The sequence below is a fragment of the Mastomys coucha genome, unplaced genomic scaffold (assembly GCF_008632895.1).
Source record: "Mastomys coucha isolate ucsf_1 unplaced genomic scaffold, UCSF_Mcou_1 pScaffold18, whole genome shotgun sequence".
NCBI classification, from domain to species: Eukaryota; Metazoa; Chordata; class Mammalia; order Rodentia; family Muridae; genus Mastomys; species Mastomys coucha.
This window is the reverse complement of record NW_022196900.1, coordinates 91613713-91627519: the sequence shown is the minus strand read 5'-3', so window position 1 is coordinate 91627519 and position 13807 is coordinate 91613713. Positions and strand designations below refer to the sequence as shown.

Below are 13807 nucleotides of genomic sequence, written 5' to 3'. Positions count from 1 at the left end.
TAGTTATGGAGTCAGGTGTGGAACCCAGGGCCTTGAGCTTCCCCTCAGCTACCACCTAGTGTTAGTTAGGGAGTCAGTGGCTTTTACAGCTGTGGTGTTTTACTGATGGACTTCTGAGTGTTCCAGGGTTCTTAGGAAAACAGTGCCTCCCCCAGCCCCAGATGTGTCTCACCAATTATTATAGTTTGCTTTAGGAAGTGGCAGGCATTGTCTGTGGAGGGAGAGAAAAGAAACAAAGCATGTTTTTGTAGACACAGTTTATTTAAAACATGTTTTGGTTTTAGATGCTTTTTCCACCCAAATGTTACACAGGGAGTGCTAATGCAAATTGCCTTCTGCTCATAGACACTCGAATGGCTGCGTTTGCTGAGTGTGTAAACAAGCAGGGGACTTCCATAGTTCTTGTTTCCCTTTTTGCTTTGGTAAGACCAAACCCCCCAAAGGCTGCACTGTTCAGATGAACCAGGCTGAGAAAGCAGCGCGTTTGGCAGCCATTGTGAATGGGCCTCCACCGTGAAGGACTGGCCGAAGTGGTCAGAATGAAGATGAGCTGAGGTGCCTTTCTCCTGAGCCAGGATGAGATGGCTCAGGCTAGCCTCCAGCTCACTCCGTAGTAGAAGATGACTTTGAACCTCTGATCCTCCTGCCTCTGCCTCTCAAGTGCTGGGATTGCAGGTGCGTGGCAGCACAGCCTTCTCCCCATCTGCCTTTGAATCTTGGGGCGTGCCTGATAAAATTAAAGATTTGTCTGGCTTGAACTTCAGAAGGCTGCTCATCCATCATTGTACTCTGGGCACTTAACTGCTTCATTCAAGTAGGATTAAAAAAGAACATATACAAGTGTCTGATTATTTTCTTGCTCCATGAAGTAATATGGGTGTAGGCTATTTATAATGTATTTTTTTGGTTGGTTGGTTGGTTGGTTGGTTTTTCAGACATGGTTTCTCTGTATATCCTGGAACTCACTGTAGACCAGGCTGACCTTGAACTCAGAGATCCATCTGCTTCTGACTCCCAAGTGCTGGGATTAAAGGTGGGAGCCACCACTGCCCTGCCCTACCACCTTTGATTATGATGATCGGCAATTATTTAACTCTTTAAAGACAGGCATCTATATGTTTCCTTGTTTCATGTTGCCTTATAAAAACTACTGTTTCCAGGCACTGGTGGTGCATGCTTTTAATCTCAGCACTTGGGCAAGCAAGGCAGTCTGACGGAACCCAGACCAAGGACTAATTTGGAGGCCAGCTTGGTTTACAGAGCAAGTTCCAGGACAGCCAGGGCTACACAAATAAACCCTGCATTTAGAAAAAAAAAAAAAAGAAAAGGTGATGAAGAAGAAAGAATACTGTCAGACCCAGGACAGACCTTGCCTATGTCAGATGTATGTGTCCTTGGGTATAGTGTACTTCTCAACACAATACAGCGACCTGTATTAATTAATTTTCTATTGCTGTGATAAAAACCATGACCAAGGCAACACATAGAAGGAAGGGTAAATAAGCCCTTAGGGGCTCTAGAGGAATAAGATTGTCACCATCATAGTGGGGATGTGTGACAGTGGGCACCAGGCTTGGCTGCTGGAGCAGCCGCTGAGCTCACGTCTGAAATCATAAATAAACCATGGCTTACAGCCCATCCCCAGTGACATACTCCCTCCACCAAGGCCACACCTCCTAATCATATTCAAACAGTGCCACAAGCTGGAGTCCAAGTATTCACATGCCAGAAACAATGGGGGACATCTTCATCAAACTATCACACATACAATGTGACTTTTAAAGATAGGTAAAATGAAATTTTCATTACACTGGCACGATCCTCATTTTAAGCAGTCATTAGCCAGCTGTTGCTGCTGGCTGCCACATTGGAAAGTTGCAATAGAGAGGCACAGGGGAGACCAACATAATTTTGACCTGCTCCTATAGTCCAATTGGAATTCTTCAGCAGCTCTGCTGTCTGTGTGCCATCACTTTGACCTTGTCTTTACTGTTTGCTCTGTCTCCAGGCCGGCAGCGACGGCGAAAGCATCGGAAACTGCCCCTTTTCACAGAGGCTCTTCATGATCCTTTGGCTCAAAGGTGTTGTGTTCAGTGTCACAACCGTTGACCTTAAAAGGTAAGGCTTGGCTGTACTGTGGAGCTGGCTCGAGAGTGTGCGGTTTACCTTCAGCTTGGATCCCTTCCTGCCCTTTGCTTTGACTGCATTTGAAGGAAACAGAAGTTACTCAGGTTCTCTGTTTAAGATTTAACTTGTATAAACATTAGGGTCAATTTACAGTGTCACCTGGAGTCCTAGTTTCTCTCTTGGTGCGTTTGCCACCCTTGGCTACATGTGGTTGAGTCTCCCTTGGAACCCATTAACCTTAAATCTCTGAGGAGCCCCTCAGGCCAAGGTTTAGTGTGGAAGCAGTGAAACCCTTGAGTTTCTCAGCATAAACCCGAGCCACCCAGAGCTTTGCCTTCTGGCCGACACGTTCCTAGTCTGCTTACTGTGAACAGTAGCTGGATCTTTTTGAGAGCTTCCAGGTGGTGGCGCAGCTTAGCGGTAGAGCGCTCGCCCAGCTAGCACACACAGAGATGGGGCCCAGTTGCAGATGGAGGTAGGGAAGGCAAGAAGAGGAGTTTTAGAGAGCTGACTAGTGTGCTCTGTTTCACTTAGCCGAGTTTGCAGGGAATAGTATATTTTCTGTGATGTTAGAGCACTGGTATAAGAGCAGTCTTGCTAGTTGAAGATGCGTGTCTGGGTTTCTCTCCAGAGGCCAGAATAAGGGAGACTAAGAAGAGTTCTGACAACTAGAAAGCCCCCCCCCACCCAAGAACTTCTGTCTCTCTCCAATATCTCTGAAGAACACTTATGTTCCCATAGTCCCCAAAGACAGATCCCGGTAGTTCTCTGGGCAGCCGGCCTAGCTAAAGTGGTGAGCGTCAGCTTCAGAAAGAGAGCCTGATTCTGGGGCTGGAGAGAGTTGGACTTTCAGAGGACTCCAGTTTAATGCCTAGCATCTTCATGACGGCTCACAACCATCTGTAAGTCTAGTTCCAGGTGATCAGACACCCTCTTCTGGCCTATGGGGGGTGAGGGGGCACCAAACATGCAAATGGTACACAAATATACATGAAGGCAACACACACACACACTAAAAATAAAATTTTAAAAATGTGTACCAGTAGAAACTCAAGGATCTGCCTGTGGAATGTTTGTAAATGTAATGGAATATAGAAATGTTTCCTTTTGGGGCTGGAGAGATGGCTCAGAGGTTAAGAGCGCTGACTACTCTTCTGAAGGTCCTGAGTTCAAATCCCAGCAACCACATGGTGGCTTACAACCATCTGTAATGAGATCTGATGCCCTCTTTTGGTGTGTCTGAAGACAGCTGTAGTGTATTTACATATAATAGTAAATAAATCTTTAAAAAAAAAAATGTTCCCTTTTCTGGTGGTGTATACTGACCCCAGCATCTCATGTGTGCTAGGTTAGCACTGAACCATCTCCATAGCCCCATAGTGCTCCTGACATCGCTACACAAATGCTGCGGCCTTGTGTACTAATTACTTTTTAGGCATCTGAAGTTGTTGGTAGTGTCGAGGGAGAACTGTTGTCGGGCTGCTGGGTGATGGTGGCAGAACTAATATCTCTTTATCCTGAGAGTTGTCATAGAGCCGTCCCCACTTAGGTTAGCATCCCATGGGTGTCTCAGTGCTTTGTCATTTTTTTACCTTTTTTTCCCCCTCTTCAAGACAGGTTTCTCTGTGTAGCCCTGGCTATTCTGCAGTTCTCTCTATAGCCTAAGCTGGACTCAAACAGAGATCCACCCGCTTCAGTCTCCTGAGTGTTGGGATTAAAGGTGTGCACTGTCATCGCCTGGCTTCTTTTTCCACTGCTTTGGAAAAGTGCCCATTTCAAAGTGTACTTGTTGGCTGGGCCAGTGGTGCATCTTCGGGAGGCAGAGGTGGGAGCATTATACACTCAAGGCTGGCCTGACCTAGAAAGTGCGACTCTGTTTCAAAGGGGGCGGGTATATTTGTTGAAAATAACCCTGCAGTCTTTCAGGACCCCTTTGGAGATAGTGCATGAATGTAGAAAATGAGCCTTTGATATCAGTAAGAGTTAAGATGACTGCCGGTTCCTGGGACCGACATTGCTCTGTTCATGTTGGACAGAGCTATTTTAAGAATGAAATAAGTCATGCAGTAATCCTTCTATTACTTTTATTTTCCTACATATATTCAAAAAGGAGGTTTCTGAGTATGACTCCTAAAAATAGACTGTACACCAGACACACACCCTTACTAAGTCTAAACTATGTGGCGTTTCCCTGTTCAGCTTTGGTGTGGAACAAATGAGCCGACTGCCATCCCTTGCAGAGCTTTCTTTGACCAGTTGAGTACAGTGCCTGATTGTGTAACAGACCAGGAATACTGAGTCTGGCGGGGAAATGGAGCGAGTGTGGCGGGGCCACTTCACATTTGCCTACTTGTTGTGCACAGGGTCTGGGAACATTATTGCTGTGAGCTGTCGACACTTGGGTTGGTAGATTTGAGAGTATTGTACTCCATATACAAAAGGTGATAGTTGGGAAATAGGTATTTAGGGTCTTACAGCCAGAAAATACCAAGGATATACATTTCTAGGGCTGTGTATCAAATCAATAGCAGAGAATACCTAAAGTTACGGCCTGGGATTGTTTTGGTTTTCTCTCGAAACCTTAGGTCTCTAGTACATCTAAAATACGTTTTGAGACAAGGTTTGCAGTATGCCCTGGCTGCCATCCTCCTGTCCTGCTCTCCTCCCGGGTACAGGTATCACAGGTACTTGACACCACACTCGGCTTAAATTTTAGGAGGGTAAAACCCTCCGAGGTGCTCAAGGCTCCCTCCCCCACCAGCCAGGTCACCAGTATTGTCGGAGATCATTGCTCTTTGGTGTGGTCTGTAGTCTTCATCCTTTCAGACCTTTCCCACAAGCTTCCAGAGTTTTGAACATTTTTAAAAGAAAGTAACCCAAGAGAGTGAGCGTTGGCTCAGGAAACAACATGTAATAAAGTTGTCACTAAAGAGTGAAGTACGCCATGGTATGAAGCACCTTCCATAATGTACACTTAGTTTTAAAGCTTTGTGACTCTTTTTAGAAATCTGTGGGGGAGAAAAATACCCGCTGAGCTTATTTTTCTGCATATCTTGGAAATTGCCCACTTTCCGCAGTGAAAGTTGTGATCCCGGAGCATGCCAGCGCAGAGTGACGGCCCCCCAGGGCTTCTGAGAAGCCCACTCTGCCCCCTGAAGCAGTGATTGTTAGCTTTCATCCTCAGGGCAGGCGGGGTTGGCTCTGGCTCTGTGGCACGCCTTCCGACTCTCTGTGGGTGTTAATGACTGTGCTGGCCTGTGCTCGCCCTCTTTCCAACACTCCCATTGCTGGCTTCCAGGGCAGCCTTAATGCTGTAGTGGGAGTTGTTTTCAAGCCCGTTTCTCTTTCATGATGAAGTTGCATTAAAGGCACTTTAGATAGAATGGCATCCAGGCTGCAGAAGGAATCTTGATTTCACAGTTGCCATCTGAACGAAAGCTGTAGATAAACACGTATTAGAACTGGGGGACTCTGTCACATGTCATTGTGTGGGGGAAGAAGCAGGGTGGCTTGGGAGAAAGGAGTAAGGGCCTGGCTCTGCTCAGAGAGCCCTGCCATAAGTTCCTCCAAGACCTGGGACAAGCAGCCTCATCTCACTGAGGTCAATTATTCATTCAAGATAGGATAAAGAGGAGACTAACCTTCATACCTTCTGTGTGGGTGTGCTTTTGTTCCAGTGTTTAGGGTACTTTCATCGACTTTCAGAGCATTTTTAACCTCTTAGTGAATAGAGTTTATTGGTTTACAGAGCTGTGTGGCTGACAGGCTTATGGCAGTAACCAGGGTCTTAATTTTAAGACTTGAACTATGCTCATTCTGCCCAGGAGTTCCTGAGCAGAGACCAGCACCTATCTCTCTTGCTCTCTTACATCTTAGGCAGACCTTCCAGGACTCTTGGTGTTAATGGTAAGAAGGGGGAAAGCAGAAGTGTAAGAAGGTGAACTTAGTAGGGGCTTGTGATCTCAGCTTGGGAGGCAGAGGCACAAGGATCTCAGTTGAGTTCCAGGCCAGCCAGGGCTGCATAGTGAGACTTTGTCTTAGGAGACAAAAACAAAAGAAAGCAAAGTATAAAACTAGTGATCTGAGCCAGGTGGTGGTAGCACATGCCTTTAATCCCAGCACTTGGGAGGCAGAGGCAGGTGGATTTCTGAGTTCGAGGCCAGCCTGGTCTACAGAGTGAATTCTAGGACAGCCAGGGCCATACTGAGAAACCCTGGCTTGAAACCAAAAATAAAATAAAATAAAATTTAAAAAAAGACTAGTGATTTGGGAGTGGAGAGATGGCTCAGTAACTAAGAGCATAGACTGTTCTTCCAGAGGACCTGGGAGACGTTGCTGGGCAAGCATGATCCCAAGTTTAACTACCCTACATTCCCAGTACCTACATGGCAGCTGACAACTGTCAGTAACTCTAGTTCCAGGACATCTGACACCCTCTCATATATGCCCACTGCAGACAAAATACCAATGTACACAACATAAAAAGGAATAATTTAAAACGAAAAGACTAAGGGGGGCTGGAAAGATGGCTCAGAGGTTAAGAGCACTGGCGGCACTTACAGAGGTCCTCAGTTCAAAACCCAGCACCCACATGGTGGCTCACAACCATCTGTAATGGGATCTCGTTCCCTCTTCTGGTGTGCAGGCATACATGCAGAGAGAACACTGTATACATAATAAATAAACAAATCTGAAAAAAAAATAGTGATCTGTAGAGAGACTATTAGCAGGACTTGCTAAGATGCTAACCTCTATATAGCCAATGACCTTTGGTCAGGAGAAGTGCATAGAAATGATAACTTCAAGAAGCTAATTATCTGTCTGTCTGTTGGTCAGTCATATGCATGTGTGTGCAGCCAGAGGGGAATGTCTGCTCTACCACTCTCCTCCTCCTCCTCCTCCTCCTCCTCTTCCTCCTCCTCTTTCTTCTTCTTCTTTTTCTTTTTAGATTTATTTATTTTATGCATATGAGTACACTGTAGCTGTCTTCAGACACACCAGAAGAGGGCATCAGACCCTATTACAGATGGTTGTGAGCCACCATGTGGTTGCTGGGAATTGAACTCAGGATCTCTGGAAGAGCAGTCAGTGTTCTTAACCACTGAGCCATCTCTCCAGCCCTTGAGAACAGGCTCTCTTATTTTATGTGTGTGGGTGTTTTACCTGCGTATATGTCTGTGCACCACTTGCGTGTCTGGTACCCACAGAGGCTAGAAGAGGGCATTGGATCCCCTAGATCTGGAGTTACAGGTGGCTTGTGGGCTACTATGTGGGTGCTGGGAATTGAACCTGGGCCCTTAGGAAGGGCAGTTCTCTTAACCTCTGACCCATTACTCCATTTCTGAGAGTAGGATTTCACCATGTTGGCCAGGCTGCCCCTGAGAGCTGCCTGTTTTTCCCTCAGTGTGGGAGTTCCCATTACATGCAGCCACCCCACGGTCTTACATGAGTCCTGAGAATCTGGACTCTGATCTGCATGCTTGCCAAGCAACTACACCGAGCCTTCTGACTAGCCCCAACGTTAGTTTTTTTTTTATCATAAAAGGCAATCGTGCCTGCGATACCAGTGAATCAGATATTTCCTATATGTTTTCCCTCGAGAGAATAAATGGGGGTCATTTTTTGAAAGCCTGGGAAATGTGCAGTTCTATTTTTTTTTTTTTTGCTAACCATGAAAAATCTTACTTGCACTGTCAGAATGGTTTCCTTCTCCAAATGTAGACATGTTACTTGTAATATAGTGGTGTGAATCATACTCAGAGTCGTGTTACTCTAGTAACAGAATTGTTATGGAAGATCATTGTGATAGTATAAACTTCAGTGTAGTTTCAAAGGAAGTAACAGAGCCATGCATGAAACTGATAGCGCCAACCAAGCCTTTTCAAAGGAGTTATACACTCGAGCAAAATCGAATTTTCAAATAGACCCACAAGATCTTTTCATTTTTATTATGTCTCAAGCCGGGCATAGTGGTGCATGCCTGCAATCCCAGGATTATAAGAAGCAAGAATCTTGAGTGCCAGGGCAGCCTGGGGTATACATGAGACTCTGTCTGAAAACATCAGCTGCAACATCAACAACTAATCCGTCAACACCCGCTCCCCGCATCATGTATGTCTCCCTTGTCCTGCTTTCTGAAGTCTTGGGGAAGTTGAGAGCCGGGTGCCTTATTCCGGTTACATCTTCAGTAACGGATGCATGAATGACGCATGCAGAGAGTAAATGGAACGGAACAGGGAATTTCTAGAGAAATTGCTGGTTTCCTGTGGCCAGTCACTCATTCATGAGAGGCAATGTCATCTTCCTTCATGAGGCTGACTTAAGTTGCCGAGACTCTTTGACCAGCTCTGCAGTCCCTCTCAAGACAGTTTTACAACAGATTCTGAACCAGATAGTGTGTGTCTGCCCCTCTGCATGCCTTTCTGTTTTCTTCCCTCTGCCCCTCTGGCCTAGGATTTTGCTACTGCATGTTTTTGTTGGGTTTTCTTTCCGAGAGAATGTCAGAGAGTAAATCCTGAGGCTGAAGAGTGAATTAGAAAAATGATTGGTGAATATTTTTGCTCTTAAAATATATCTATTTTTTAAAGGCTTTTAAAAAAAGATTTATTTATTCATTTATTTTATGTATATGAGTACGCTGTAGCTGTACTGATGGTTGTTAGCCATCATGTGATTGCTGGGAATGAAGGTTGCTCACTTCTGTAGCCCTGCTTGTTCTGGTCGGCTCAGCTTGCTCCAGTCACTCAGGCCTAAAGACTTATTTATTATTATATCTAAGTACACTGTAGCTGTCTTCAGATGCATCAGAAGAGGACATCAGATCTCATTACAGATGATTGTGAGCCACCATGTGACTGCTGGAATTTGAACTCAGGACCTTTGGAAGAGCAGTCAGTGCTCTTAACTGCTGAGCCATCTCTTCAGCCCCCTTTTAAAGATATTTTTATTTGTTTATTTATTTATTTTTCCCAAAGATTTATTTATTATTGTACATAAGTACACTGTAGCTGACTTGAGATGCACCAGAAGAGGGCATCAGATCTCATTATGGGTGGTTATGAGCCACCGTGTGGTTGCTGGGATTTGAACTCAAGACCTTTGGAAGAACAGTCAGTGCTCTTAACCAGTGAGCTACCTCACCAGCCTGACATTTTTATTTTTAAATTATGTATATATGTGGAGTCCAGAAGAGAGCACCCCATCCCCTGAACTGCCCGGTGTGGGTGCTGGGAACCGAACTCAGATCCTCTGCAAGAGCAGTATGTACTCTTAACCTGAAGCCTCTCTCCAGCCCATAATATTTTTTTAAACCTCTTATCAATACAAATTCTACTTATACATTGTGTTATTAAAATGTGTTCTGGGGGTTGGCGAGATGGCTCAGCATGTAAGAGCACTGACTGCTCTTCCGAAGGTCCTGAGTTCGGATCCCAGCAACCACATGGTGGCTCACAACCACCCGTAATGAGATCGGATGCCCTCTTCTGGTGCATCTGAAGACAGCTACAGTGAATTACACCGGAGCGAGCAGGGGCGGAGCGAGCGGGCCGGCAGAGGTCCTGAGTTCAATTCCCAGCAGCCACACACATGATGGCTCACGGCCATCTGTACATCTACAGTGTACTCATACACATTAAATAAATAAATAAATAAATAAATAAATAAATAAGTAAAAATTTTTAAAAAATATGTTCTGAAGTCTTGAGTGACATTTTATTTTTAAAAACATTACTTCCCAGATGTGGACGGATTTTGTGAATTTGAGGCCAGCCTGGTCTACAGAACTAGTTGTAGGACAGCCGTGGCTACATAGAGAAACCCTGATTTGAAATAAGACAAACACACAAACAAAACTATTGCTTCACCAAATTATCTTGAAGTGGACAAAAATGAGCTGATTGTTCCATGTAGCAAAAATGAGTGAAATCTGGTAACGACTTTAACTGGGCAGGAGGGAGAGCCCATGAATGCTCACCAGTGACGCCTCAGTCAAGCCAGAAGACTGCAACACATACAGTGAATAGTCAGGAGCAACCAACTGAAGTAAAGTGACCTGACACAACGGGAGGTCCCCGCAGGTCTCCCTTGTAAGGCTACTGCCTTTGGGTTTTGTTTGTTTGAATGTTTATACGTCAAGTATTCTCTTGGTGTGGATGTATGTGTATATGTGTATGTATGTAAAGATATAGTAGCTTTGAAAATTGGTACCTTTGAGACAGAACTCCAGAGACATACTCAGTCTGTTCCTCTCCATTTCAGTCAGAGACAGGTGACCCACACGTGCCAGCTCCCCTGTGGGAGAGTCGTGCTGTGCTCATTATGTGCCAGGCACCTGGAACTCGGCCACCAGCCTCACACCCCCCAGTTGTTGCTTGTGGGATGGATTACATTTTAATTGAAGTGAAGCCACTTAAGCTGCTTGCAGTATTAGCTCCAGTTGGGTTTCTGTTTCCTTGTTTTCTGGCTGTTCTTGATTTTGTCCCTCCCTTTCCTTTTTGTTGTTGGCTTTTTTTTTTTTTTTTAATGATTTTTTTTTTCCTTTTCATCTAGAAACAAAATGGGAAAGGACAGAAGAATGTATTTAGTTAGGAGACTGCTGGAGTGCACCAGGGCCACAGTCGCAGGCAAGGCCTCTGCTCTGGAGTGTGCACAGCTCACAGGCAGTGTTTCAAGGCTGGAGCCTGGGGCCTTGGCTTTTGTCACTTAGGGAAACTTGAATGAGCTCAAGTGAGCTGTGTTGAGGGTCTTTTAGGAACCAAACTGATGTCCTGGGCTGCTCAGCCTTTGCCTAGCGAGTCAGTGACCCCGCGCTGCAGTCACTTTCTGGAAAGCATGCTTAAAAGGAGCTTTCCTGGGTCACGTGGTACACCGAGGTCCTTAATGTGCCGGGGGAAGTCACAGAGGATTCTGTGCAGCATATAGCCACCTCCCTGCCTGGCACTCCTGTTTGGTTCCTGCTGTTTACCCAGTCAGAGGTGACAATGCTGTCCCCAAATCTCTCACTGGGGATGAAGGGTCTTCATGCCAACTTCTGACCCTTGAAAGCAGCTTTATGACCTTAGTGGTTTTCAAAATCTGTACATCTTTCAGGCAGAAAGAAGGTAGACTGATTACTAGTCATTAATATTAATGGAAATTGCTAATTGTAAGTATGCCTGGCTTCATGTTCCATTGTTGAATAAATCCTAAATTAGTCAGATTTTATTATTACAAATCATTTGATCCTCTATAGCCAGTTCTGAACCCTTAACACTACTGAAGTTAAGACTGATGCCAGCAACCTTCTTATATAACTCTTTGTTGACACGACACTGGGAGCCTTGGTGACTTTATTTGCATCCCTTTGCTTAGCATGTTTTGTTTTGTTTTTAAGATTTATTTATTTTATTTATGTGAGTACACTGTAGCTGTCTTTAGACACACCAGAAGAGGGCATCAGATACCATTACAGATGGCTATGAGGCACCATGTGGTTGCTGGGAATTGAACTCAGGACCTCTGGAAGATCGGTCAGTGCTCTTAACTGCCGAGCCATCTTGCCAGCCCTGCTTGGCATGTTTTGATTTCTGAATGTGTGGTGGTAAAATCCAGTCCCAAAGAAGCCGTTGTTCTTTCCGCTGGAGCAGAAGACTACGGAGCTTCACAGCTGAGGCTGGAAGTGTGTCTGGGCCCCACCCTCTTCCTTTCTCTGAGAAATGGTCTTCTGGAAACGTGTTTTTCTGGGGAGCTTAAAAGATGCTGTGCTGGGGATGGAGAGATGGCTCAGCGGGTAAGAGCACCGATTGCTCTTCCAAAGATTCTGAGTTCAAATCCCAGCAACCACATGGTGGCTCACAACCATCTGTAGTGAGATCTAACTCCCTCTTCTGGCGTGTCTGAAGACAGCTACAGTGTATTTACATATAATAATAAATCAATCTTAAAAAAAAAAAAAAGCTGCTGTGCTTAATTGTGGAAGTAAAAGCTGCTGACTCTGGTCCCTTCCTTGGGCTGTTTTTAAAGCACTGAGCGTTCTGGTCCCTTTTGTCAACTCTAACCTGTTGATAAAACAATATTTATAAAAAGATAGGCTTTATGTTTTTATCTTCCATTTAGGCATGTAATTTACTTTGTGTTATAAATGTGTTGATAAAGTTATGCTTTGTGATTTTCAGAGTGATAAAATTGTTTTGTAGGTTGTCAAACTTTGCATGCAGTCAGATTAGTTTCTTACTCACGACATTATTCAATGTGTGCTCACTGTGTGCGCGGTTCCTGAGTTAAGGCTTTGTGCATTCTGGGAGATGTTCCGACACCGATCGGCCATGGCCCCTCTTTGTGCAGTTCGTGTTTTGATGAGATGCTATTATTATTTTCTGCTTCTTTTTGTTTGATTCATCTTTTTAACTTGAAACTGAAGATTTGAAAATGTGTAAACCTTGAACTGTTCACAGTTTCTGGAGGCTGTACAAGGGCTTGAGCAGGAAGTACATTGTAACTGGAGGCGATGTGAGTCTGAGGCCTTTAGTTGGGTGACTTACAGACCAAAGGCCACCCAGGTCATAGTTACGGAAGATCAGCAGCAGGCTTCTGGGTGAAGAACCAAGAGGACACTCCCCCCCTTCCTAAATGAAGTGAAGTAGCAGAATTCTACTTCACATTGAAAAGCAGCTGGAACAGTCTTACATTGTCACTGTTCAACAAAGGTGGTGTGGACCCTCCATTCTGTGCTTAGAACTTCTCCTTGGCAGACTAAATACTCAGAGATTGACAGAGACAAAACCAAGCCAGACCTCTGAGCAGTCCTCTTTTACAGCCGAGATTCCTGTAGATGTCGGTGTCATAATTTTCTTGGGTGTGGAGGAGCTAGACACTAGTGACTGGGTAGAAGCGGGGCTCTGAGCGGTAAAGTTTGAACTAATCAGTAACTAAGTCTTATTTTTGTTTGTTTGTTTGTTTTGAAATTGGGTCTCTTTATATAGACTAGGCTAGTCTTGAACTCCACCTGTCCTTGCTTCCCAGCACTGGGATTAAAGACACACACAGCTAATGTTTGATTAGAGTGTAGCCAAAGCACGGGGTACTTTTTTTTTTCTAACCTAAATTAAAAGATGGAGCCAGAGAGAGGGCATGAATGAATGAATGAATGAATGGATGGATGGATGGATGGATGAGATCTGGGGAAATTAATATACCAGGACTAATTGTTCTTTTGGAAATCCTTTTTAACGTCAAAGTAATTCTCTCCTTTTGATATATTTAAAGATATTTTAATTTCAAATTCTTTGCATTTGTGGTCAGGAAGGAAGGAAGAGAGAGGCAGGCTGGCTAATTTAGAATAAGATAAGCAGCTGTGCGGGCTGTGCGGGCTGCGCGGGCTGCGCGGGTGGGCTCTGTGTGTGGGGGGGGTGTAGGGAGCTCTTTGAAGGTATACTGTCAGGTGTGTCAGGTGCTTTTTTTATTTTTATTTTTTAAGGTTAGTGTTTACTTTTTTAATTATTAAAAATTTCACACCTATCAGAATGGAATTAGCCAGCTACTGTAGGTAGCCTATACCTGTAGCCCCAGTACTAGCTAGGGAGGCTGAGGCAAGAGTGTTAGAAAGCTCCGTACCAGCTTGGATCTGGCTCCAAGCGAATTTGAACACAGTGAATTTGGGGCAAGTTTGGGCTATATGAGACCTTGTCTTTTTTTTTTTTTT

General features: G+C 44.7%; 1 protein-coding gene across 1 annotated transcript in view; it reads left to right on the top strand.

Moving 5' to 3' along the window:
* The window catches only part of Clic4 (chloride intracellular channel 4), a 63282-nt gene that overhangs the window by 31536 nt on the left and 17939 nt on the right, over positions 1 to 13807 (top strand). The window contains exon 2 of the mRNA XM_031379043.1: positions 2009 to 2118. Within this exon, the coding sequence (XP_031234903.1) occupies positions 2009 to 2118 (110 nt within the window). The remainder of the gene's footprint in view (positions 1 to 2008; positions 2119 to 13807) is intronic.